General features: G+C 41.8%; 1 protein-coding gene across 3 annotated transcripts; it reads right to left on the bottom strand.

The window, feature by feature from the left end:
- Window positions 1-1,055: 1,055 nt before the first annotated feature.
- Window positions 1,056-23,108, bottom strand: LOC119713218 (myosin heavy chain, skeletal muscle, adult). Of its 3 annotated transcripts, XM_072025814.1 has the most exons (40): window positions 23,012-23,108; window positions 22,767-22,814; window positions 21,601-21,843; window positions 21,369-21,512; window positions 21,120-21,276; window positions 19,993-20,020; window positions 19,784-19,895; window positions 19,576-19,668; window positions 18,680-18,743; window positions 18,399-18,497; window positions 18,204-18,307; window positions 17,950-18,088; window positions 16,213-16,331; window positions 15,947-16,096; window positions 15,023-15,193; window positions 13,952-14,261; window positions 13,773-13,858; window positions 13,153-13,240; window positions 12,954-13,071; window positions 12,749-12,872; window positions 12,527-12,663; window positions 12,169-12,424; window positions 10,820-11,062; window positions 10,554-10,730; window positions 10,332-10,477; window positions 10,142-10,232; window positions 9,665-10,054; window positions 9,304-9,430; window positions 9,083-9,201; window positions 7,704-7,900; window positions 7,122-7,305; window positions 6,870-7,035; window positions 6,565-6,689; window positions 5,973-6,281; window positions 3,136-3,339; window positions 2,449-2,574; window positions 2,183-2,353; window positions 1,992-2,096; window positions 1,774-1,869; window positions 1,056-1,360 (listed from the first exon to the last, which is right to left on the bottom strand). In XM_072025814.1, the coding sequence occupies exons 3-40, from the start codon at window positions 21,805-21,807 to the stop codon at window positions 1,205-1,207; spliced, it is 5,838 nt and encodes a 1,945-aa protein (XP_071881915.1). In that variant the 5' UTR covers window positions 21,808-21,843; window positions 22,767-22,814; window positions 23,012-23,108; the 3' UTR covers window positions 1,056-1,204. The 3 variants fall into 3 exon arrangements, with proteins under 3 accessions (XP_071881915.1, XP_038021457.1, XP_038021459.1); XM_038165529.2 differs by lacking the exon at window positions 23,012-23,108 and having other exon boundaries at window positions 22,767-22,932; XM_038165531.2 differs by lacking the exons at window positions 17,950-18,088; window positions 18,204-18,307; window positions 18,399-18,497; ... (7 more) ...; window positions 22,767-22,814; window positions 23,012-23,108 and adding an exon at window positions 17,245-17,263.
- Window positions 23,109-26,107: the final 2,999 nt, after the last annotated feature.

The raw sequence follows: 26,107 nt of genomic DNA, 5'->3' as shown, positions 1-26,107 counted from the left end.
CCTAGTGTGTCCTTTTTTTCTGATTTACTTCTACCAGTCTGTTCCCATTTAATTTAATTTACAATAGGAGCAGTCTGTCTTAATATTGTCCTCATAGTCTGTCTTCATCAATGTGTATAAATATCTGAGGGGAGGGTGTCGAGAGGATGGCGCCAGTCTCTTCAGTTGTGCCTGACAGGATGAGAGGCAATGGGCACAAACTGAAGTACAGAAAGTTCTAGCTCAATAAGAGGGTGTACTTCTTTACTGGGAGGGTGACAGAGCACTACAACAGGTCATCCAGAGAGGATGTGCAGTCTCCTTCTCTGGAGATATTCAAAACCCACCTGGATACTATCCAGTGCAATTTGCTCTGGGTGATTCTGCTTGGGAGGGAGGTTGGACTAGGTGATCTTCAGAGGTCCCTTCCAACCCTACACACTCTATAATTTTGTGATTGTCTAGTCTGTCTAATAGAGAAAGTAAGGAACATAATTTAAAAGACATAATTTATTCTGTTTTAGAACTAGTTGTTAAAAATGCCACGAAAAAAAAAATTTGTTTAATATATCCTGCCTGCTGTATTTGACTCTGCTTGTTAACAAAAGGCCACTCTTTAGAGTGAGTGGTCTTCATCTGCCTCATTCTGAAAAGGCAGCACCTCAGTCCTTGCATAAGTTCCTTCATGAGGACTCAGAGCCACACAGATGGCTTTTGGGCTTGGCTCTAAATCCAGCTTGCCAAAGTGAGAATGGGCCAGCACAGACTGCCTGTATACTGCACCCATTTGGAGAGAGGTCCTCAATGCAGAAACATTTTTTGCTGTGCTGGGACAGACAACATACTCCTGCCTCTGTCCTAATCCTCTCCTGTTGCCGGTGTGGGAAGTGAATTAGTGTTAATCACAAGTCAGTAATATAAAAGAATACAGTGGAGAAACACTGGGGATGGGATTAAGAAAGCTCTATTGGTGTCCAAGTATAAAAATGAAATAAAATGATTCTTTGAAAATGTCCCAAACTTATGTAACTTATGTATTGAATTATAACAAATAAAACCACTGCTTCTGCTGTGTATGCAGAGGAACATGTAGTGTTTATTCTCTAGACACAGAGGTGGTTGTAATGATTATTTATAAAAGGCTTCCTTTTATAATGACAATCCCTGTGACAGAGGGTTCACATTTTGTGCATCCCCCAGGCCACTTTGCTGCCACGTGATATCCTCACTCTTCCTCTTCTATCTTCTTGCCATGAAACTCCCGGCTCTTTGCTCGGAGCTTGTTGACCTGAGACTCTGCAATGTCAGCCCGCTCCTCGGCTTCTTCCAGCTCGTGCTGGATCTTGCGGAATTTGGAGAGGTTGACATTGGACAGCTCCTCCTGTGTGGGGAGAGGGAGTTGGTGGCAAGGAGCCTGGGGCAGGGATTTCACTCCTCATGCACCTGGGCCTTGACGGTCTGTGGTGATTGCCCAGAGAAAGCACAGACCTCCTGTCTCCTACCTAACACTGCTGACCCAGAACCCTCTCAAAGACCTCATCATCCTCCTTTATTCAGGACCTCACCATAACAAACTGCACCAGTACACTGTTGCTCTTGAGGCGCTGTTTCATCACTTGATCTTTGCATCTATGTACTTACTCATTTGTGCTTAGGTATCAGGGTGGTTTATCTAGATGACAAAGACCCTGAAACCCTCAATCACCGAACAATGGTATTTTCAAAGTTATGTCCTCAGCATCTGTGTGACACCCACAGAAAGCAACTCTTGCCCATTTTCCAAGCAGTACTCACAGCCTCCTCAGCTTGTCTCTTGTAGGATTTCACCTTCATCTGCAGCTTGTCCACCAGATCCTGGAGCCTGAGAATGTTCTTCCGGTCTTCCTCAGACTACAGTGGTTGGTAAGAAGGACAGACAGAGTTGGTTTTGCCAACACATAAAGTTAACAATTTCCATTGGGGGCGATGTGCTGTGTGGAGGCTGTGGCAGCATAAAGAGCCTTCTACCTTACCTGGTAGGTCAGCTCCTTCACCCTCCTCTCGTACTTGCGCACACCCTTCACAGCTTCAGCGCTGCGCTTCTGCTCAGCATCTACCTCCCCTTCCAGCTCCCGCACCTGCAATGAAAAATCTGTCTTTGGAGCTTCTCCGGTACCTCTCCAAGGGACATGCTCACTTGTGCACAAATACCAGCCCCACGCACTCTGGCCTCCAGCTTCTGGATTTGCTTCTTGCCTCCTTTCAGGGCCAGCTGCTCAGCCTCATCCAGACGGTGCTGCAGGTCCTTCACTGTCTGGTCCAGGTTCTTCTTCATTCTTTCCAGGTGAGCACTAGTGTCCTGCTCCTTCTTCAGCTCTTCTGCCATCATAGATGCCTAGAAAGGCAAAACAATCAAAGGCATTTTGTGGCTGGAGACATTTTGAGGGAGGATACATCCACCATCCTCAGTGACAGAATTCCCCAACTCACATCTGTGATGGCCTTCTTGGCCTTCTCTTCAGCATTGCGGGCTTCCTGGATGGCATCCTCCATCTCACTCTGAATTTGGGTGATGTCTGTTTCAAGCTTCTTCTTGGTGTTGATCAGGCTGGTGTTCTGTCAAAGACGGAAAACATTTTCTCCAGTTTGTTGCAAAACAGAACACCTAGTTTAAGTACTATAGTATTTAAATTTTAAGTTATAATCTCTATGGCTTATATTAGCACCTTCTTAAAAATGTTATCAGGACATATACACTAGACAACAGAGAGAAGCACTCATGAATTCTAAGGCAACCTACTTACTTAGCTATAGTCCCATTCTATGTATAAGGGTAATAACTGTGATTTAGGCTAAGATACAATCCCTTAATAGAAGGGTTTACAATTTAAGAACTTACACAGATGAAAAATCAGGAAAGAAATACAATATTTTGAAATGGGACTGTCTTAATGAGATAGTGAAAATGATGATTAAGGCACCTGTTGTTATGAGAAAAAATAATTCAAATTCTTTTTCCTACAGAATATCTAAACACTAAAGAACAGCTTAGGGCAACTAATGTATTTCTTTACATAGTATTTACACAGTATTTTAACTAATGTATCTCTTTACATAGTATTTACACAGCATTTTCCATCAATGACTATTTATGGTATTTTCATCCAAGAATCTAACCTGAGTGTGGAGGAGCTGAACTCTCTCACTTGCATCCATCAATTCCTGCTCAGCCACTTTCCTTGACCGCTCCGTCTGTTCCAGGGCTGCCCGCAGCTCCTCAATCTCAGCCTGTAACAGGTTTGCTCTACGCTCCACCATGGCCACCTGCTCCTTCAGGTCTTCCTGTGTCCTGAGAGCATCATCCAAGTGTATCTGGGTATCCTGTGTGAGAGAAAAGAAAAATAAGGTGGCGCAGCACTGTTGGACAATGGCAATTACTGCCATTCTATAATAATTTAGATATGTAACTGTTATGACAACATAATCTCCTATGAAGTAAGGTTGAGAGTTGGGGCCGTTCAACCTAACAAGGAGAAGGCTCTGGGAGGAAACATTAGTTCTTAGTAGCCAGGCATTGCAGAGATTCAATGAACAAAATGAGTAACTAAAAGAAAAAGGAGGGATTGTAATACACAATAAATGTTTGTTCATTGTCTTTTGTATTATAAAAACAAGGAGTTCTGTTTGAGGAATGGGAGTTGTGAAAACTCCCTGCTGAAGTAAGGAGCTGTATAATGCTTGGCTAGACACTATGAAAATTCTTTTGCTTAATGTAACAAAAAAGAGAACCCCCTCCCCTTCTCTCCTTCTGCATCTCAGTTGCCTCTTTTGTTCAAAGACCCTGCTGCAAAGCTCGTGTAACCATCTCCTGATAAGTTGCTAAACTAGTGTATCAACATCCTGCCTTCCTGTCTCACGCTGGGCCAACATGACCAAATAAAAACAGAAGTTGAACCACAACGCTGAGGAAGACTATGGCCTTCATCTTCACGACCACCAGAGGGACAGAGACGACCCCCTAGCAACAGTGCGCGCAGTCGCAGAATATACCAGGATGTGCTGCGTAATCCCAGAATTACCAAGATATAAAAAGGGACCCTGGTGGGGGTGAGGTGCATGCTGTTGGCGGAGCCGAGGCTCCCCGGCCGCCCATCACTGTTTTGCTTGCTGTTGCTTACTCAATAAATTCCTTTCTATTATTAATGCAATGCTCTCTGAAAATTAATTAAGGGGGCAACACTTCATCAATGATGTGGACGAGGGCATTGAGTGCACCCTCAGTAAGTTTGCAGATGACACCAAGCTATGCGCATGTGTCGATCTGCTTGAGGGTAGGAAGGCTCTGCAGGAAGACCTGGATAGGCTGCACCGATGGGCTGAGTTTAACTGCGTGAAGTTCAACAAGGCCAAGTGCCAGGTCCTGCACCTGGGGTGCAATAACCCCAAGCAGAGCTACAGGCTGGGAGATGAGTGGTTGGAGAGCTGCCAGGCAGAGAAGGACCTGGGAATGATGGTGGATAGTTGGCTGAATATGAGCCAGCAGTGTGCTCAGGTGGCTAAGAAGGCCAATGGCATCCTGGCTTGTATCAGAACCAGTGTGACCAGCAGGGCTAGGGAGGTGATCGTCCCCCTGTACTCGGCTCTGGTGAGGCCGCACCTCGAGTACTGTGTTCAGTTTTGGGCCCCTCGCTACAAGAAGGACATCGAGGTGCTTGAGCGGGTCCAGAGAAGGGCGACCAAGCTGGTGAAGGGCCTGGAGAACAAGTCCTACGAAGAGCGGCTGAAGGAGCTGGGCTTGTTCAGCCTGGAGAAGAGGAGGTTCAGGGGCGACCTCATTGCTCTCTACAGATACCTTAAAGGAGGCTGTAGTGATGTGGGGGTTGGCCTGTTCTCCCACGTGCCTGATGACAGGATGAGGGGGAGTGGGCTAAAGTTGCGCCAGGGGAGTTTTAGGTTAGATGTTAGGAAGAACTTCTTTACTGAAAGGGTTGTTAGACACTGGAACAGGCTGCCCAGGGAGGTGGTGGAGTCACCATCCCTGAAAGTCTTTAAAAGACATTTAGATGTAGAGCTTAGGGATATGGTTTAGTGGGGACTGTTTGTGTTAGGTTAGAGATTGGACTCGATGATCTAGAGGTCTCTTCCAACCTAGAAATTCTGTGATTCTGTAATACCTAAAGGAAGCTTATAAAAGAGATGGACGGAACTTTTGCTTAGTCAGATAATGACAGAACAAACGGGAATGTTTTTAAACTAAAAGAGGGGAGATTTAGATTAGATGTTAGGAAGAAATTCTTCACTCAGAGAGTGGTGAGGTATTCGAATAGGTTGCCCACAGATGTTGTAGATGCCCCATCCTTGGAGGTGTTCAATAAAAGATTGGATGCGGCCCTGTGAGACATGATCTAGTGGGAGGTTAGAACTAGTTGGTCTTTAAGGTTCCTTCCAACCCATTCTATGGTTCCATAATCATGTCACACTAGATAGCTACATGCACAAAATTAGCTTTACTTTGAGAACTCCTTGTGTCTTTGCTGCAGCTTGACTGTCCATCTCCTGCCTCAGCTGGGATGGCAGTGCGCTGGAGCTTGCTACCACACTGTCTCATAACCACTGTCATACCACCCCCAGGCTTGTCTGTCAAGTCTGTTTTTGTACCTTTACCTCTTCAAATCTAGTTTAAAGCCCTATCAACGAGCCCTGCTAAATCCTGACTAAAGATCCTTTTCCAAAGGGTTGGAGCCCAGGTATTGATTTGCTGGCTGTTCCTGTTCTTTGCCGCATTATTCCCTGCCTCTGGAGGGATAGAGGAAAATACCACCTGTGCTCCCGATCTTTAACCTCCTTAACAAGTTTTCCTAAGGCCCTGAAGTCTCTCTTGATTTCCTTCAGACTTCTTCTTGGAGCTTCATCACTGCCTACCTGCCTATTTTCACATAGTTGTAGAACTGATACTGTACCAGATATTTTTTAGCAATGTCAGAAAGAGGTGAATATATTTGGTATTGCCATACCTTGAGCACTCCCTGTGTGTTTCTCAGGTTCTTTTGTGCCTCTGCAGCCTGGCGGTTGGCATGGCTCAGCTGGATCTCCATTTCATTCAGGTCTCCCTCCATCTTCTTCTTCAGCCGCAGGGCTTCGTTCCTGCTCCTGATCTCAGCATCCAGGGTGCTTTGCATGGACTCCACAATTCTGAGGTGATTTCTCTTCAGCTGGTCGATTTCCTCATCTTTCTCTGCTATCTTCCTGTCAATCTCAGACTTGACCTGGTTGAGCTCCAGCTGGAGGCGCAGGATTTTCCCCTCTTCGTGTTCTAGAGAGGCCTGAATAACAAAGAAACTGAATTTTAAAATCCTTTTAAAATGCTTCTTCCTAAAGTTATCTTCCAAATTATGTCTAATAATGTCAAATTATGTCTAGTAAATATCTTCCAAATTATGTCTAAAGGAAAGGGGCTCCTTCACTGTGGATGATATACATACTGAGGCTAGATCTCCAGACCCAGTAGAAACAAAGAAGTGACGTTTGTTTGAAATTCCCAAGCTTTTATCATTCACACTGTTCCAAAGTACTCCAGTCTGGAAATCGGTGTTTATGGGCATGTACCTCAGCTTCCTCCAAGGCAGCCTGGATTTCAGATTTCTCTTGCTCAATCTGTTTCTTGACTTTCTCCAGCTCATGGATTGCCTTTCCTCCCTCTGCAATCTGCTCTGTGAGGTCAGAAATCTCCTCTGTAAGGAAGGGTGAAACAAGGCATGGTCAGACATAGGGCATAAAGGAGGGAAAAGACCATACCAGCCACACGAACATGACAGGTACCCTTGCAGACCTGTGGGCAAGGACCTTTGTGGAGTGGAGGACAGGCTGGCTTGTGAGAAAATCCAGCCAGCAGCAGAGAGCTAGGGACTTACGCTGCAAGTTCTTGTTCTCACGCTTCAGCGTTTCCAGGTGGTCCAGGGACTCCTCATAGGCATTCTTCATCTTAAACAGCTCCGTGCTGAGAGAGCGAGACTCCTTCTGGGAAGCTTCCAGCTCAGCCTGTGTTTCCTCGTACTTCTGCTTCCACTCTGCCAGGATCTGAGGAGCAACAGGGTGTGAGTATGGATGTGACAATTGTGAGGAGATGCCCTGCCCAGGAAGCACAGGGCCAGAGGCCAGAATACCTTGTCAAAGTTCTTCTGCTTCTTGTCCAGAGCTGCGCAGGCAGCATTTGATCGCTCCACGTCAATCATCAGGTCTTCCACCTCGTTCTGCAGCCTCTGCTTTGTCTTTTCCAGGGAAGCACATTTGGCGTTGACAGCTTCAACGTGTTCCTCTGCATCCTGCAGGCGCTGTGCCAGCTTCTTCCTGGAAAGGGGTAAGTAAGCACAGCTCAAGGCTTCTGAGCAAAGGGTCTATGGTTGATGGGCTTTTTAGAAGAGCACATTTTCTGTCTTCTCAATATGTTCATTCACAGCACAGACATTGGAAGCAATCTTGAAATCATCCATTGTCATCACAATTCTGTTTCCCATGCTTCAGCACTTGTGCCTTTTGTGCCTACAATCGATAAGGTGTTTGTACCATCCTCTGGGCCAGGGAAGTATTTTTTTTACATCTTTCAAATATTTCTTTTATAGGGTATAATTTCTTCAGGCCATTGCACTGCTATAAAGCACAGCCTCCTTTTTTATGACAAAATCACATTTGTCTGTTCATATTTACTGCATTAGATTTTTTTAATCTTTCTCAACTTGCCCACATACTTGGCCTCCTCCAGCTCCTCCGTGCGCTGAATAGCGTCTGTCTCGTATTTAGTTCTCCATTGGGCCACTTCACTGTTGGCTTTGGACAGGGCACGCTGCAGCTCACCCTTGGCCTCCTGCTCCTCCTCATATTGTTCCCGGAGCAAGTCACAGTCGTGGCGAGCAGACTGCAAGGCGTGGGCCAAGGCGTTCTTGGCCTGGGGGAAAAATAGTAGTGGGATAAGGAATATTACATCCTGGAGAATCTCTTTGAATGAATGAATTTAACACTTCAAATGCAAACACTGGAAAGGTCGAGATACTTGCAGTGAAGGTTGGAGGACAAAATCTGTTAATCATATTCATAGAAACATGGAATCATTTAGGTTGGAAAAGACATCTAAGGTCATCCACTGCAGCCTTTAACCTAGCACTGCTGAGTCCACCATGAAACCATGTCACTAAGCTACCCATCTACACGCTTTTTGAAAGCCTCCAGGGATGGTGACTCAACTGCTTCCCTGGGCAGTCTTCTCCAATGCCTCACAAACATTTCAGTGAAGAAATTTCTCCTAATATCCAACTTAAACCTCCCCTGACACAACTTGAGGTCATTTCCTCTTGTCTTACCACTTGGTGCTTGGGAGAAGAGTCCCACCCCCACCTTGCGATAGCCTCCTTAGGCTCCTATAGTAGTGCAATCAGGTCTCCCCTGAGCGTCCTTTACTCCATGCTAAACAACCCCAGTTCCTGCAGCTGCTCCTCATAAAATTTGTTTTCTTGATCCTTCACCAGCTTTGCTGCCCTTCTTTGCATGTGCTCCGGCACCTTAGTGTCCTTCTTATAGTGAGGGGCCCAAAACTGAAGATGGTATTCAAGGTGTGGCCTCATCAAAGCCAAGTTCAGAGAGTTAATCACTTCCCTAGTCCTGCTGGCCACATTATTTCTGGTACAAGCCAAGATGCACTTGGCCTTCTTGGCCACCTGAGCATACTGCTGGCTCATATTCAGCTGGCTATCAACCAATACTGCCAGGTCCCTTTCCTCCAGGCATCTTTCCAGCCACTCTTCCCTCAGCCTATATTGTCACACAGGGTTGTTGTGCCCGAAGTGCAGGTTCAGTAGGGCCCTGTCCCTAGCTGGCTTGCTCACCAGATGTGTCACGAATTTATCTTCTACACACTCTAGAAACCTCCGAATCTGTTTCCTTCCTTCTGTGTTGTATTTCCAGCAGATATCTGGTAAATTAAAGTCTCTCATGAGAACAAGAGCTAGCAATTGTAATACTTCTCCCAGCTGCTTGTAGACTACTCCCTTTTCCCATTATAGCCCCTTTCCCCATAACTTCAATGTGTGAAGTTTAGTATGTTTTCATTGGCCAACTTAAAAAAAGACATCACCTTTATCTCTTCCTCTAAGTGCCTCTTGAGTTCCTCAATCTGCTGAGTGAATGCCTGCTTGCTTCGAGACAGCTGAGAAATCTGAGAATCTTTCTCCTCCACCTGGCGTGAATATTCACCTAGGGAAGCATACAGAAATGAAAAGTTTAATTGTCACTTGTGACCAAAACCAAACCTTTATAGTATGCTCTCCCATTCCACAATAGATGAAGCTTTCTCACCTGATTCTGTCTGCAGACGAGCTCTTTGAGCAGTGAGGTCATTGATCATGCGCTGATGCTCCTCCTCCTTTGTCTTTATCTCACTCAGCTGGTCTTCTAGAGTACGACACATTTTCTCCAGGTTTGCCTGTGCAGATGATGAGGTATGAAAGACGATAAGTATGTAGACTCCTCCTCATTCGGAACAACAGGATTCTCAAAAGAAAATTGCAGCCAAAAGTAAAAGCTATATCATGCTCATTGTTGCCCTCAGATTAGAAATACAGTCCTATACACAGACTTATATGCAACCTGGCCATATTTTGAAAAAGATATAATTCCACAATATTTATTTTCCATTAGTCTACAATATGTTCTGTACCTTGGCTTTGGAGACAGACTCCATGTTACTGGCCAAGTCATCTATCTCCATCTTCAGCTCACTCTTCTCCTTCTCCAGCTTCTGCTTGACTCGTTGCAGGTTGTCGATCTGCTCCCCAAGCTCAGCTGTGCTGTCTGCGTGCTTCTTCCGCAGGGCGGCAGCTGTGGCTTCGTGCTGCAGTGTGGCCTCTTCGAGGTCGCGGCGCATCTTCTGAAATTCTGCCTCACGCTTCTTGTTCATCTCAATCTGAGCTGCTGTAGCCCCTCCGGCTTCTTCCAGGCGCTCGCTGATCTCCTCCAGCTCTCTGGAGAGGTCAGCACGGTGCTTCTCTGCTTTTGCCCGAGAGGTTCGCTCTGCCTCAATTTCCTCCTCCAGTTCCTCGATACGGGCCTGGGGAAAACGCAAGACCCTTCACACCCATGCCCTACTTGTATTGATGTCCTTCTGAAGGGCTGAAGGGAAGGAACAGAGGCTTGCCTGCAGCTCCTTGATCTTCTTCTGTAATTGCATGCCCAGGGCTTGCTCATCCTCAATTTTGCTCTGGATCTGGCTGATTTCAAAGTCTTTCCTTTGCACAAAGCATACAGAAACACAGTGTTAACATCCAAATAACACTACCTAATGAATGCACCTGACCCACATTCAGGTGTCCCACAACCACACTTACTTCTTCAGTTTCTCATCCAGCTGCTGCTTATCATTTTCCAAATCCATTATGCTATCTTGGGACAGCTTCAGGTCTCCCTCAAGTTTCCTCTTAGCCCTTTCAAGGTCCATGCGCAGTTTCTTCTCTTGCTCCAGGGACCCTTCCAGCTAAACACAATTCCATTAATGCCAGGCAGGTTGAACTCCATACCTGTCCTGTCTCGCTGGAGGCACATGTGCTTACATCATCCACTTGCTGCTCCAGCTTGGTTTTTGCTTTGGTCAATGTATTGACTTTGTCCTCTTCGGCCTGCAGGTCATCCAGTGTCTGCTGGTGGGCCTCTTGGAGGGCTTTCTTCTCTTTTGTCAGCTTGGCAATGGTCTCATCCAGGGCTGCCATTTCCTCTGTGAGATTTTTCACCTTTGATGAGAAGGAGCAAGTGTAATTAAAGCAAGTAGGTACAAGACTCCCATAATAGCACAGTATGACTGATGACTTCTGCCTCATACCTTGTTTTCGGTGGCATGTTTTTCTTTTTCAACCTTGGCCAAGGTTAACTCCAGGTCATCAATGTCTTTCTTCAGCTCTGAACATTCATCCTCCAGTTTCCTCTTCTTGGCAGTCAGCTCAGCATTAATTTCTTCCTCATCCTCGGCCCGTTCTGTCACCTCCTTAATTTTGGCTTCCAGCTGGATTTTAGTTTTGATGAGCTGATCACATCTTTCCTCAGCATCAGCTAAAGCATCAGCTTCCTGGTGGGATAATACAGTTTTGTTTGAACATTTATTCTTTTAATGCAGAAGAAAGGTTATTTAATATTCTAGGAATAGATCAGCAAGACTCTTAGGATTACTTTTTGGGAAATGGATACTGTGCATTTACAATATAAATCAGAAATTTTCAATAAGTTTATTTTTTCAGACCTTTCGCAAAACCAGATATGGTGTTTTATTTTCTGTATTTCATGTATGTCAGTAGGTTATCAGGTTTAATTTACATTTTCCATTTGAAAGTGATTGTAATATATCTGTCACCCTAAGTTTCCAATTATTATGACTGTCAATTTCAAATTTCTGTGGATGTACTGAGAAATGTAAATACTTCCACTTTGTTCATCCATCATTGAGAAAATATTTGCAATTTTCTGGTAAATTTTCTAATGTGCACTAAGCTGCCTTCTTTGTAAACACTGAGAATGTGATTGAGATTAACATCACTAAATGACTGATTGCATGAGAGCTGGTTATCTGAACTCCAAAATGTTGATGCACAGCTGTTACAGTCAGTGGATACTAAACAACATTCATCTTTCCCTGAACAGACTCTCAACTCGAGGATGTTGTCTAGATGATGCCTAAGATTTTGAGACCAGAAGGCATTGGAGACAAATACATAATGTTTTCAGTTGTGTCATGGGATGTATTGGTCATCTATGTCCTCTGGGATCAGTAGCTACAGGAACTCAGGAGATATGCCTAATAAATGGCAGTAAGCTCTTCATATGGATAACTGAAGTAAGACATAATAGTTGATCAATAGAATGATTGCCCCTACTCTACTAGGTACATAGCAAAGGTGATAATGATGCCTTATGCCATGACCTTACATGGAGATGTGTAATTATAGGCATAAAGAATAAGATTTGAAATTAATTGTGAAGCTGGACCTTGACTTTTTAACAGTAACACTGAATGTAGAAATAATGTGGCCTGAATTTTACATTCAGTTATATGCTATTCAGCTTGCAATATTTCCTAAGATAGTTTAGAGTGCAGTGTGTGTATTATGTACTCTGAAGGAAGGGTTAGGTCAAATTTAATAATTTCTCTGTATAAATAAACTAATTAATGTTGCTCACAGCCTGCACTTGGAGCTGCAGATCATTTTTCTCCTGCACCAGCTTCACCATTTTCTCCTCCAGCTCCTTCTTCTTTGCCTCAGATTTTGCAAGCTCTTCCTTGGTTTTCTCAAATTCTTCCTTCATGTTGGCCATCTCCTTCTCAGATTCTGCACTCTTCAGCAAGGGCTTGATTTTAAAGAACAGCTTCATCCAGGGCCAGTGCTTGACATTCATGAATGCACGAACGTTGTACTGGATGCAGAAGATGGACTCCCTGAAGCATAATGAAATTATACATTGATTATTTTCAGTGTGATGAATGGTGACAATTTGCCCCAGAGGAAAATGACTCTAACTGAAGATGAGCAATGTCTACCTCCTCTCCACCATTCTCTGGTACTCCACTCTCATCAGGAAGCCCCTGCACCTGGCCTGTGTGCGAGTGATGAGCTGTGCCAGCTTCTCATCCCTCATCTCCTCCAGGAGCCCTAGCAGCCCAGCTTTGAAGAACACCTTGAGAAAGGGAATGTTGCAACACATCACTGCCAGGTAGAACTAGGCACAGGCACGTAGTGATTGAGTCAGGAAGAGTTTGTACCTTGGTGTGACCAAATTTGTACTGGGTGTGATCCACATCAATTGACCCCAGAAGCTTCTCAGAAGCCTTTTTGCTATCAATGAACTGTCCCTCTGGGATAGCGCTGGCATTAAGCACCTTGTACCTGTGAAAAGCAAAAAAGCAAGATAAAGCTGAGCTTTCTGAATTTTGACTTTACTTGAAATCATGCTAAAAGGATCCTTACCTCTGTTTAAAGTCTGCATAGAGGACTCTGCTGGGGAATCCCTTCCTGCAAATTCGTATCCCTTCCAGCACACCATTACAGCGTAGCTGATGTAATACCAGTTCATGTTCCATAGCACCTAAGCATTTATTGCACAAATCAGTTTTCAATACAGAATGGATGTGTCAGAGGAAAATCTCTTTCTGCTGGACCATCTTACCAGGTGTTTTAGTTTCGTTTGGGATGATGCAACGAACAAAATGGGGGTGAGTACTCCGTAGGTTGGTCATCAGTTTGTTTAGGTTCTCCTGTGGGATAATGTGCAGAAGTTTAGATTAAATTTTTTTACTTTTGCGCATTCTGTATTTAGCCATCATGAATCTAATATAATGAATCTTAGGAGTAGGGAAGTAATCAAGTTTCAAATCCAGAATTTATATTTAATCAATCCTTCTGCATACATAGTTACTCTTATTAAAAGAAAGTTTAAAATTCTGTACCTTAATCTGAAAAAAAAATGAAAAGCTGCTATATCGAAATTTTAACACAAGCCTTAATTATTATTCTTATTACATCACAATTTATGTTAAAAAAGTTCTTCACGAAGACCTTAAAGTGGTATTTTGAAAGAAATTCAGGGGGCAAACTGAAAATTGCTTGAAATATACCCTAAGTGTGAACAGAAAAACAAGAGGAAAAGGTAGTGGGTAATTTCTACCCGTTTTATAGATATTGTTCTTTCATCATAAAACTCAAGTGGTGATAAGAATGGAAGTTCAGGTAGTTCAGAGATGAAACTATGTTCATGTCACTATAGTGATAATGAAATTCATACTTTACCCGGAAAAGAGCTGAGACAGTCTGGAAAGATGACCCTTTCTTCTTGCCACCTTTCTTGCCACCACTAGCACCACCACCACTAGCCTCTTCAAAAACAAATGTATCTTTTATTATTATCTTTTGGGGGTTAATCTTCACATATTATGAATGTGGAAAAATCATAATTTAAAAAAACTGACCTGCTTCTGCTCCACCATAGTTGGCAAACAGTAAGGCCAGTGTCTTCACTGATGATTTCTGGTACAACCCAATGACAGTTTCATTCAGGGGGTCCTTGTTCTTCTCAAGCCAGCCAGTGATGTTGTAGTCCACTGTGCCAGCATAGTGCACCAGGGAGAAGTGGGCCTCAACTTTGCCTTTGGCAGGCTTGGGCTTCTGGAAATTGCTGGATTTGCCCAGATGTTGATCATAGAGCTTGTTCTTGAAAGAGGTGTCAGTTGCCTTGGGGAACATGCACTCCTCTTCCAGGATGGAGAAGATGCCCATGGGCTGGAAGATATTACAATACAGAAATAAGAATGCCTATATGATCAATGCTTGGTCTTAAAGACACTATAGTAAAAGACAGGAAGCTGAGGAACAAGCAAAACACTTTTATCTGAACAGAATTTGCTTCTGAAAAGTGAACTTAAATAAACAGTGGTTCACCTGCTTGACTCTTTGACACAGTGATTCAAGATTTTTATTTTTATATTAGTTAATTAGTTAAATTAATAAATCAGGGAGACAAACAATGATTATGTTTAAAAATGTCTTTCACAAGTATGTCTATTTTATATTTACTTCACTTTTATACTTTTAACCGGCTCCCTAAATTACACAGAACTGCAAGAAATGCCTTTCTTTTTCTTGTACTACAAGAACAGACAGAATTTATTGTCCTTTATTTACTTTAATATGAACCACAAAGAAAAAAAAAGGTATTGTCCAGATAAAATCATTCCAGAACCTTAAGAATATATAATTATTTTACATTAGGATCTTCTCTATATTTTTGAAATAATGTCTTTCAATAGAGACATCTTTCGTACAGAGATGTGTGGGGGATGACTTCCATAGTTATTTATAGACTTTGTAATATCTCTAAGGTAAAATAAGCAATTGTAGAGGTCAAGAGATATTTCAGTGACTAAAACAGAATGTATGAAATTAAACATGGAAGAGAGATTTTTTGTTTGTTTGTTTAAGAAACAGTTAATCTCTAAAAATGAGCTTTTGAAAATGCAAGACAGTTTGAATTGGAAATGTACCTTTTCAATGAGTTCAATGCAGGCAGCCAGGTCCATCCCAAAATCAATGAATTCCCATTCAATTCCTTCCTTCTTGTACTCCTCTTGCTCCAGCACGAACATGTGGTGGTTGAAGAACTGTTGCAATTTCTCATTGGTGAAGTTGATGCACAGCTGCTCCAGGCTGTTGAACTTCCCAGGGTAAAAAGAAAAAATGCCAATTGTCAAGATACAAATTTTTTTTTGTCATTCTTAATCCTTTATACATCTCTCCTGTTAAAACAGAACTATTATTAGGGCTGTGTCATAGCAGGACCTATATGAAGCTCTCCAAATAAATACCTATGTAATGAGAATGGAAAACTTTCCAGAACAAATATTCCTATTGAATCTCCTAAAATTCATGAATTGCTTCATTATTTCTTTGTTCAGCCTAAAGTATGACTGTATGACTGTATGCCCTGGGCTTCAGTTTTAATTACTCAGTCTCTCTGATCAAACATTTATCTAGTCATTTGTTGGTCTTTTGAAATATTTACACATCTTTAACCTACTATATATTTGTCACTAGACTTTCAAATCCTAAGAGATCCTAGTTCTAAGGAGATACAGTAGCTCCCTATGTATACTTACATATACATATATGTATGCAGAATTTTTAAAAAATCTTTAACATGACTCTAACATAAATCTTAAAATGTTAGTGGAAATAGAATTGTGATTGCTACTTCTATACAAACAACATAATTCTGTTCTTATACTAATGAGGCTTCTGAGGATTTTGCTCTGTTCTACAAAATAAATAAATAAATAAATAAATAAAGGATCCTCCCCCCCCCTCCCCCCCCAAGAAAATTACAAAACAATTAGCATGCTAACTCTTCCAAATAATAGTGCTTGGTAATCTCACTCTCCAAAAGCAGGCCTCAGACATGTGCTCCTTACATCAAAGATCTCGAAGCCAGCAATGTCCAGGACACCAATGAAGTACTGTCTGGGTTGCTTTGTATCTAGTTGTTGATTGATGCGAACAACCATCCATAAGAACATCTTCTCATAGACAGCCTTTGCCAGAGCACCCACTGAATTGTTCACCTAAAACAAAGAATAATGCAGCAGGAAAAAAAAAAAAAAAAAAGATATTTAATAACACAAGAGCAAGATAGTAAATGACACTAGCCAGAAGTTCCCAGTTACCAACTGTTTGCTACCTGCTGCACAGTTTGACCCTTGGTCACATATTCATTCCCAACCTTGACTCGGGGGTAACACAGAGCTTTGAGCAGGTCAGCCGAGTTCAAACCCATCAGGTAGGCAGCCTTGTCAGCAACTAAGTAGCAGGAGAAGGAGACGAAAAAAATCAAGTTGAAGAAGACATGCAGCATTTTGCGTGATAAAATACTTCCAGAGCAACTGCCATATCAGATTCTGCTTACTGTATCTCAGGTAAAGTATGGCAGTCATTAAAAAAAAATCATCCTTGTTTCAAAGGCCATTCAGAGCAGAACACCTAAATGGTATTTATGTTTTTTGAAAATCATAGAATCATAGAATCATAGAATCATAGAATATCCTGAGTTGGAAGGGACCCTTAAGGATCATCAAGTCCAACTCTTGACACCGCACAGGTCTACCCAAAAGTTCAGACCATGTGACTAAGCGCACAGTCCAATCTCTTCTTAAATTCAGTCAGGCTCGGTGCAGTGACCACTTCCCTGGGGAGCCTGTTCCAGTGTGCAACCACTCTCTCTGTGAAGAACTTCCTCCTGATGTCAAGCCTAAACTTCCCCTGTCTCAGCTTAACCCCGTTCCCGCGGGTCCTGTCACTGGTGTTAATGGAGAAAAGGTCTCCTGCCTCTCGACACAATCTGCCTCTCGACAAAATCTTCCCTAAAGTATTAAGAAACAAAGTTTTTACTAAAAATTCACCCTGAAAGCTGTTTATCAGTTCAATCCAGAGCTAATTGATATCTACACCAAAAAAAAAAAAAAAAAAAAAAAAAAAAAAAAAAAAAAACAAACAAAAAAAAAAAAAAAAAAAAACAAGGAAAAAAAAATACACCTAAGCGTTATCAAGATGACTGCCTGAGTGTAAACCAAAATATGCATTTAAGGTCCCTGCAGATTTCTTTGACAGCAGATGTAAGCTTGAAGGGGAATACATTCTGAAATTACAGGCAAGAATTAGAGTTGCCACTTTCTGGAAACTGCTAGTTATAGTCATCACAAAAAGACAGACATACTCATTCATTCAGGACCAAAACCTCAAAATGTAGTCCTGAAGCTGGCCATCTACGAACATTCTGTGGAAGAAGGCTGGGATCAGTCTTTTTAAACATACCTGCATTATATGACATACAATTGATTATGTAATCAGCAGAGAAACAGAAAGTCAGTTCTTCCCCAGCCTAGTGTACCTATGTTTCACTTAGACTGATGCTCAAATAATTCTACTACACAGTGATAACTTATGGGTTTGAATGTACAAAAGAGAAGAAAGAAATTAAAGGATAGTTAAATTTTTCCTGTGAAAAAAATCTAACTAATACCTGGTTTATACACAGTGAAATTAATGCCATGGTTTTCTTTAAAATAGAAACTGTAAATATATTTTATGAAAAATCTTCTTGCCAGTGGATCTCTAATATGAGCACACCAAGTGGGTTGTGCTATTGTAAACTTTGATAGTCCAGGAGAGAATTAATAGTAATAATTTAATATTTTATGTTTTTACATTTTTAATATTTAATATTTCATACTTCAAACAAAGATCAGGTAGCCATTGAAAAAAAGAATATGCTTTGGATGGCAGTTTCATACTAGCTCCACTTGGTAGTAGCTCCACCTAAAGACTTGGGTTTTTTTACACATTTCAACTGCTCTTCTACTATCTTTTAAAGAGAGAGTTATTGTATTGCTTCTAGGTCAACAACAGACTTTGCTAGTACCTTCTGTGCCATCTGGCTCTGCCTGCTCTTCTCTTTGTTTCTGCTTAAACTTCAGGTTGCCGTAGTGCATGACAGCTCCTGTCAGCTTGTAAATGGCCACCTTTTCATCAGCAGTAAAGCCCAGGATATCAATGGCACTCTACAATCGAAACAATGAAATAAAGCTTTGTCTGGGAGACATTACAACATTTTACTTATGTAAGTAATTTTACATGTTACTTATTTTACATTTACTCATTTTACATATTACTTACATCTGTAGCCATCAACTCCTCCTGGTCATTGATACTGGCAACAGTGATCTCACCTTGACTCACAAAGTGATAGTCATATGGATTAGTGGTAATTAGCAGCATGTCTGAAAGTAAGAAAAGGTGATGCACAGGCTTAGTTTAGTCAAGTATGTAATAGTGTAGCAAACTTTCTCCAAGTCTGGTCATTTTTCCTACCAATCAGCTCTGGCTTCTTGTTGGACATGATCTGATAAAATATGTGGTAGCTTCTTTCTGCCTTGAGCTGGAAGGTGACTCTGGATTTCTCCAGCAGATCTGGAAGGAAAATATAATTAGAAACAAGAGGAAACAAAATAAAAAAGGAAAAAATGAAGTAGGGAGAAGGCATGAAGAAAAAAAAAGCAAATGGCAGATAAACAATGGGATGAAATGAATAGATGGATATAGATAGATGAGTGGGGTGGATGGATTGCGAACAGCTCAGGAAGGTGTCTTACATGTTTCAATATCAGCAGAAGCTAGTTTTCCTGTGGCACCAAAGTGAATTCTGATGAATTTACCCTTTAAATGAATAAAAAAAAATCTTAAAATTTGTGGCATAAAAATATATCTGAAACAGTGAGTTTTTTGCCATTTATTCTACTGAGTACAGATTTTCTTAAGAGACTTTTTCTTAAGAATTAGGTATATTTCCACCATTAAGACAAGGTCTTCTTTTAAATTTTTGCCCATGAGAATAACCAATAGCATCACATATGTATATTTAAAGTATGCTGAACATAGAAAAGAATGAGTGGATTTCATTAGGCCATTTATATCTTATTCCAAAGTTTTCTAATTATATCCTGCCTAGAGATAAAAGCCATCTGAAAGACACTGGAAATATCCATTTAACTTGTTCAGCTGCCTAAATCTGTCTTGGTTTCAAACACGTGGTTTACATTGGGATTAGTTCAATTTCATATGAAGCAAAAATATTATTCAGGTAGAAACTTGTTTCTTTCCTCCTTCCCTTCCTCCCTCTCTCCCTCCCTTCCTTCTTTTTTTCCTTCCTTTTGCCTGTTTGTCTGTATTGTAGAAAATGAACACAAATTGAGTAAAGGTAAAAAAATATTGTTTAAAATTACTGCACAGTACAGGAGAAAGAGCCCATGATCTGTTATTTTAATATGTACACCAATACAAAGCACTATATATATATATATATATATATATTTCATAGAATCACTTTTTTTCAAACTCTGAATAATTAACTTCAGGGTAAGTGCTAAAGGTGTGATAGGGAAATTCCATCTCACCCTTGTAAACTCCATGGCTGAACAACAAGAAAGGACAATTGCCATAAACTCTTATTTATTATTTTTCAGAAAATATTTGGTTAAGCAAAACTTACAAAGCGCGAGGAGTTGTCATTCCTCACAGTCTTCGCATTTCCAAATGCCTCCAGCAGTGGGTTGGCACTGATGATTTGATCCTCAAGTGTTCCCTACGGGACAATAATTCCTAGTCATACTTTTCAAATATGAGGAGCAGAGAAAAGCATTTATTCAAGTGATTTTAATTCAATTTTTAGTTCAATTTACCACTTTAATTCAATTTACCTGCATTTTGCCAGACTGCTCCTCCTTCTTCTTCTCCCCACTAGCTGCAATTGTTGCAAAGTACTGGATGACACGCTTTGTGTTCACAGTCTTCCCTGCACCAGATTCTCCACTGTCAAAATAAACAGAGAACCAGAGAGCATGAAGTCAGGCAGCATGTTCCTGGGCACATGGTACTCCACAGGGACCCAAGCAGAGGGCATACGTACGTGATCAGGATTGACTGATTCTCACGGTCTGTGAAAGAGATGGAGATACAGGACATAAAGAACAAAGTAAAGAATAGAATGTAGTCAGGTAAGTTTAAGTGAATTAAAATTTAACATCACTTATGTCAAGTACAAAGATTAACTGACAGGAAATTCAGATCTGATCGGGATTATTTTTAAGCCATGTAAATAATAACAGAAAAGTGGGATAGGATAGGAGAATGTTTTCCTCTGATTCAGGTTTCCTTTCAATACTTCCTTTGCTATTTTCAACTACGTGCTGGAAGCTTGACTTAAAAACAAACAAACGAAAAGGCAAAAAAAGCACCACACACTGAGTGCAGGGGTGCCTTTCATTTCAAGTAGGAGAAACAATGTTGTGAAGATAGTAGAACTCTCAATAGTGTGGTTCAGAACCATGAAAGCTTTGAAAAAAATCATATTTCTGAGATGGAATATCACACAACCACAGAATGCTTGAGGTTAGAAGGTTCATTACCAACCAGCCTGTTCAAACATGGCCACCTAGAGCAGGTTGCCCACGATCATGTCCAGAGACCTCCAAGGAGGAAGACTCCACATCTCCATGAAACTGTTTCCAGTGTACAGTTACATGAAGCAGAGAAGTGTTTCTTAACATTCAGAGATAACCTAATTTGTTTCAGTTTGTACCATTACCTCTTGTCTGTACTATTGCCTCCTGTCCTGAGAGTAGTGAATACTGAAAAAAAGGCTGACTGTCTATTTTGCACCCTCTCTTCAGGTATTTATAGACATTGGTTAGATTCTCCCCTTGAGCTTTCTCTTCTTCAGGCTGAAGAGTCCCAGCTCTCTCAGCCTTTTCATATATGAGAGGTGCTCCAGTCCCTTCATCACATTCATGGCCCTTCAAGGACTCGCTCCAGTATGTTTGTGTCTTTCTTGTAGTGGGGAGCCCAGAACTGCCCACAGTACTTCGGGTGTGGCCTCACCAATGCTGAGTAGAGGGGAAAGATCACCACCCACAACCTGCTAGTAATGCTTTGCCCAGGATACCTCTAGCCTTCTTTGTGGAAAGAGAACACTGCTGGCACATGTTGAAGAGAACTTCATGGAACAGTCACTCTAAGATAGCTGAAGTCACTCACCAGTCAGCATGAACTGATAGGCATTGTCAGAGATGGAGAAGATGTGTGGAGGGGCCTCCTGGCGCTTTTTGCCTCGGTAGGCCAACACCACCTCCGGGTTGTACACCGGCAGCCACTTGTAGGGGTTGACAGTGACACAGAAGAGACCCGAGTAGGTCTGAGAGGAAGGGAGACAGCACGTTGGTTTCTGCTCAGCCTGGCACAGCAGGCCTTCCAGCTACCCAAAGGAATAGAGCTGCTGGTACTTACATAGATCATCCAGGCTGCATAACGCTCTTTGAGGTTGTACAGCACAGCGGGTTCATGGAGGTGGGTCATCATGGCCATGTCCTCAATTTTATCATACTTGGGAGGGTTCATGGAGAAGATTTGATCTTCCTTCACGGTCAGAGTCTGCCAAGGAAATGAAAGATCAGTGTATGTCAGCTTACAGCCCACAGTGGGAATCAAATGGTGTCTTTCAGCCTTGTTTTTCACTCACCTCTCCACCTTCAGTCTTGACAGTGACCTTCCCTGATTCCCTGCTTTGGATTGTCCCTTTCACAAAAGATTCCTTGGGATGGGCTACAAAGACTGATGATTTGGCATCAAAAGGCTTGTTCTGAGCTTCAATTCTTTCCTTCTCCGACTTTCGGAGGTAGGGAGCTGCCTCCCCAAAGGCAGCCATCTCAGCATCTGGAGAAGTCATATCTGCACTTCACTGAAGGCACGTCAGCAGAAGGTTCTAATGGGGAGAAGTAATATGGCAGTGATTATTTAAGTTGAGTCTGTGAGACTGGGAAAGATTTTATATCCTGTACCTTGGTTTCTCTTTAAGGGTAGGTCTTGTGACACTTTAATACTCCGGTATAATTTGATTTATTTATACATTTGTCATTCTTAAGTGCAATATCTAAATAATCTCATCCCCAAAGTCTTGACATGATGATACAAAATTCAAACACTGAAATTGGAATTGCCATGACTTTATTAAACTCCCCCAAAAAGAAAAAAAAATCCTAAAAAATCCTAAAAAAAATAAAAATATCCAGGAACAGGTGAATTCTCAAAACTTTAACAAAATAAGAGTACTTTTTTAGATGCTTTGTTAAACACGTGGATAGCTAAGCTAGCCAACTGCACTTGAAAATTCTCTAGCTACATTAGTACATTAGTGAAATTTATTCCCTTTGTTCAATGGTTTAAAAATATATTTTCTTTTGGGTCTGCATTAAGAATATGGGTACTTAAGAAAGCTTTGACATTTTACAAAGATGGTTAGAATATCTATATGCTCAGATAGCTTACTAATTCATACATTCTGAGGTAGGATGTACAATTTTGCACTTTTTCCACTTTTGTTCATCTTGGTCCTGTTCTGTTGCTGCCACAATGATGTGAAGCCAGCACGCCTCACTCCCTGTTTGGTCAGTTAAGTAAGGTGAAGAATATCCCCATTGGAATTTTCTGGTCTTACATCAGTTGCCAGAGGATTCGAACACGGCCACTTGAAAACTTTACCAGCTGTGAGTACCCCACTACCTGCCTACTGTAATCATCCTGGTTTTGAATATAGGGTGAAATTGTGACCATTCATGCAGCTGTACAGAAATACCACCCAAAAACATCTTTCTTTGCCCTCTAAGAATTAATAAATCAAATTCTTACCTCTCGTGACACCAGGTGTGTGTCTTGCACCCTGGCAGCCGGTCAGTACTGCAAAACACAAATGGCAATTCCCTACTTGCTGCTGCACAGAATTCCAGAATGAAAATGTGCAGGTATCTTGAAAGCAGATTTAAAACTTGAGCTGAAAAATTGAGTCCGTTCCTGGAAACAAGCACTAGAGTCACAAGTTACATGTTGTGGCATGTAAAGCTCTTCCTGCAAGCCTGCAGACCCCATACACTTACCTTGAAGCTTTCTGTGGAGACAGAGCAGACTTGCTGCAGGGACATTTTATATGATCTCATCTGCAGATGCTACAGATGCCTACTCTTTCTTCGGTCAAAACATTTTTGGCAAACCTTCTTTGGCAAAGCATTGTCTGGCAAACTGAACTAAGGGCATAATTGTCATTTGACATGACTAGATATAATTAGAATATTTTGATGTCTTACTGACTATATGAATACATCTCCTATAAATAATTTGACAAGGGTGTTAAGGAGGGAATCTGGACTAGTCAAAGCACTTAGAGAACTTGGATGCAGGACTTATGGATTCTATTGCTGACTTTCCCACCGACTCAGTGTATGACCCAGAGAGGATTGCTTGGTATGTGTGTACTGCAGATATCCCAGCTGTACAATGGGGATGACACCATTTATCTTCCCTATTTGATTCTGTGAAGTTTGTAAGAAATGCCTAAGATAAATACATTAAACAAAACATTGAAAGGGAAATAAGTATTACTAAATACATTTGGTAGTAATGTTGGTGAAAACCTGAATGTAGACAAGTAATCTGCATCCTTCAAGGTGATAGTACTGACAGCCACAGACATGGTGAGATGATCTCCTGAAACAAAGATTTGGTCACAGTAATAGGATGTTGGGGCCTAGCTGAACTACTGTGTTGGAGTCTCAGGGAGATATATGAAGTCACCTCTGACATAGGAAGAACAGCATACATACATTCATGCACACGTGTCTATCTGTGCACTTCAAATTGCAAGAAAATTGGGAGATTCTTCAAGAAATGTTGTTACAAATCTGTGCATGAATTCCTTCTCTTCCTCCCCCCCAGGGTCTTAGGAATGAGAAATCTTAAGCTTAATGTTTTTATCTATGAAATACTGTCGCGCTAAGGGGCCTAGCTGACTAACTGTTATGGGTCTGGTCGGATTCAGGGTACTGAACTATCACGGTGACGGATTTACCAATAACATAGCACATCCTTGATCTAGTCTCATTCAATGAGAACTGTCACAGCTAGGAACAATGCAGTGAAGGGCAGTTTATTAACAGCAACAGGGACACAGGTTCTTTGGATTGCCAGCGATAAATTCACTGTCCACAAATGCAAGTGAGCACACATGAAATACACAGGTACTCATCCTGGCTATTTACACATTAAAAGGCACAAAGACTCTAGAGATTTCTAAGTTTCCATGGAGACACCTGGTACAACCAAGTGTTCAAATCTTACACCACGACATCCCAATGCAGGGAAGAAGAGAGGGTCAGCCAGTTGACAGATCCTGGAAGTGAGAAAGATATCCTTTGTGATGGTAGCTTCCCTAACATCCCCTTCCTCTTATGCCAATTTACATTATCTGCCAATCTATTCTCTTTAGTGAATGGTGATAGGACCCACAGGAATGGTGTCAAGCTGTGGCAGGAGGTGTTCAGACTAGACATCAGGAAGAGGTTTTTCACTGAGAGGGTTGTCATGCACTGAAACAGTCTCCCCAGGGAAGTAGTCACTGTACCAAACCTGTCAGAGTTTAAGAAGCATTTGGACTGTGTGCTTAGTCACATGGTCTGAATTTCTGGGTTGATCTGTGTGGTGCCAGGAATTGGACTCAGTGACTTGTGGGTCCCTTCCAACTTGGGATATTCTGTTTCTATGATTTTCTATGCTAGGACAGAGTATACTGTGACTTCTGATATGGAGATGAATGAAGCTGAGAAAGGGTTGCTCCTTTCTTTGCTTGATGATATTTTAGTTCATCAAGGTGTACCCATGCTGGCAATTCAGGAAAGGACCTCAGTTCTTTCATGTCTTTTTTTCCAAGTCTGTCCTGTCAATCTGTAACTTAAAATAGAGCAAATAGATGAAGTAAAGATATGGGCCTGTAGAAGTAGACACCATTTGAATGGTCATAAGCCTTTTCAACAGGGAATGGTTACAGATTCAATGTGCCAATGATAGTTTTTTCCGTTCTTGAAGAAATTTCTTCTGCCGAATTCAAGAGCCATTCTACTGTCCCATGGATCAGCCAACACATCCAGAAAATAACTTACTTAAAGAAGCTTGCGGTCCTTGGTTTCTCCATCAATACAGAGCATTTCTTTCCATTTCTCCTCAAATAAAAATAAATAAATAATAATAAAAAAAAAACACCACAGCCTCAGCTAATGCCTGTTTCCCATATTCATGCCCCCTCCATAAACATTCATCAGCCAGCAGAGACCCCTCCAACCCTTCCCTACTCACAGCTCCACCCAGCCACAGCTGTGCACACAATCACATGCAACATAGAGTCCAAGATCCTCTGCACTCCAATATATTCTCAGTTCAGAATGCTCTTTCCATTACAAATACCTTGCACACATTCACACAGTTCTGGCAAGAAAAACTATCAATACAGCTTTGCCTATATCAGAGCATTAGATGTTTTAGGAAATCCTGGTACTGAAGGCAGGGGGATTTGCTGGAAGTCCTGGAGAGTGACTCATTTCCTAGTTTTAGGAAAAGGGCACTGTCACTTGAGCTGATTTAAATGCTGTCAGATCTAAACACATTCTTCTGGTCATTGGCATTTTGGTTATTGAAAGATGTCAGTGAATAAGACGGGCACAAGGTTAGAAAAATGATACCTGTAATCTCGGTTAACACCTGGCATCATACACTGTTCTGTGCATTCAGAGCTTTTCCAAGGAGGGCTCTGGCACTGGAGCACCCAAATTTTGGTCAGTTGGACCCAAGACTGGAGCCCAAACCCAGTCCAAGCCAGGGTGCTGGGTTTCCTAGTGGTGCCCAACAACACAGTGGTTATAGGTCGTGGCCTAGGAGGGGACAGGAGGGCCTTGGCAGCTCAGAGCACAGTGTTCAGAACACCATGGAGAGGTACTGGTAGCTGCTGTTGCTTTCCTGTGAGGTCTGCTCTCAGCAGTAGGTAGCAAACCTGTTTTATGCAGTGCTGTCATGCTGGGACAAAGTGCCCATCCTCAGGATGTGCCTGTGTCTCCAGGATCTATTTGAGAGCAGCTAGATGCCTGATTTGGGGAATTGAATATCTTGAATTTCCAATTGCCAATGACAAATAATCCAGTCTCCTCAAT

The sequence above is a fragment of the Anas platyrhynchos genome, chromosome 19 (assembly GCF_047663525.1).
Source record: "Anas platyrhynchos isolate ZD024472 breed Pekin duck chromosome 19, IASCAAS_PekinDuck_T2T, whole genome shotgun sequence".
Taxonomy (NCBI): domain Eukaryota; kingdom Metazoa; phylum Chordata; class Aves; order Anseriformes; family Anatidae; genus Anas; species Anas platyrhynchos.
The sequence above is the reverse complement of the archived record's forward strand: the minus strand, read 5'-3'. Positions and strand labels throughout refer to the sequence as shown.

Excerpts from the sequence above, each read along its gene's own strand:
- LOC119713218 (XM_072025814.1), bottom strand. The coding sequence starts at position 21,807 with ATGACTTCTCCAGATGCTGAGATGGCTGCCTTTGGGGAGGCAGCTCCC. Across the intron at positions 16,332-17,949 it reads AGAGCCAGATGGCACAGAAG|TTGCTGACAAGGCTGCCTAC; the intron begins GTACTAGCAAAG and ends CCTGCTACTTAG. Across the intron at positions 2,097-2,182 it reads TCCAGAAGCTGGAGGCCAGA|GTGCGGGAGCTGGAAGGGGA; the intron begins GTGCGTGGGGCT and ends TTTTCATTGCAG.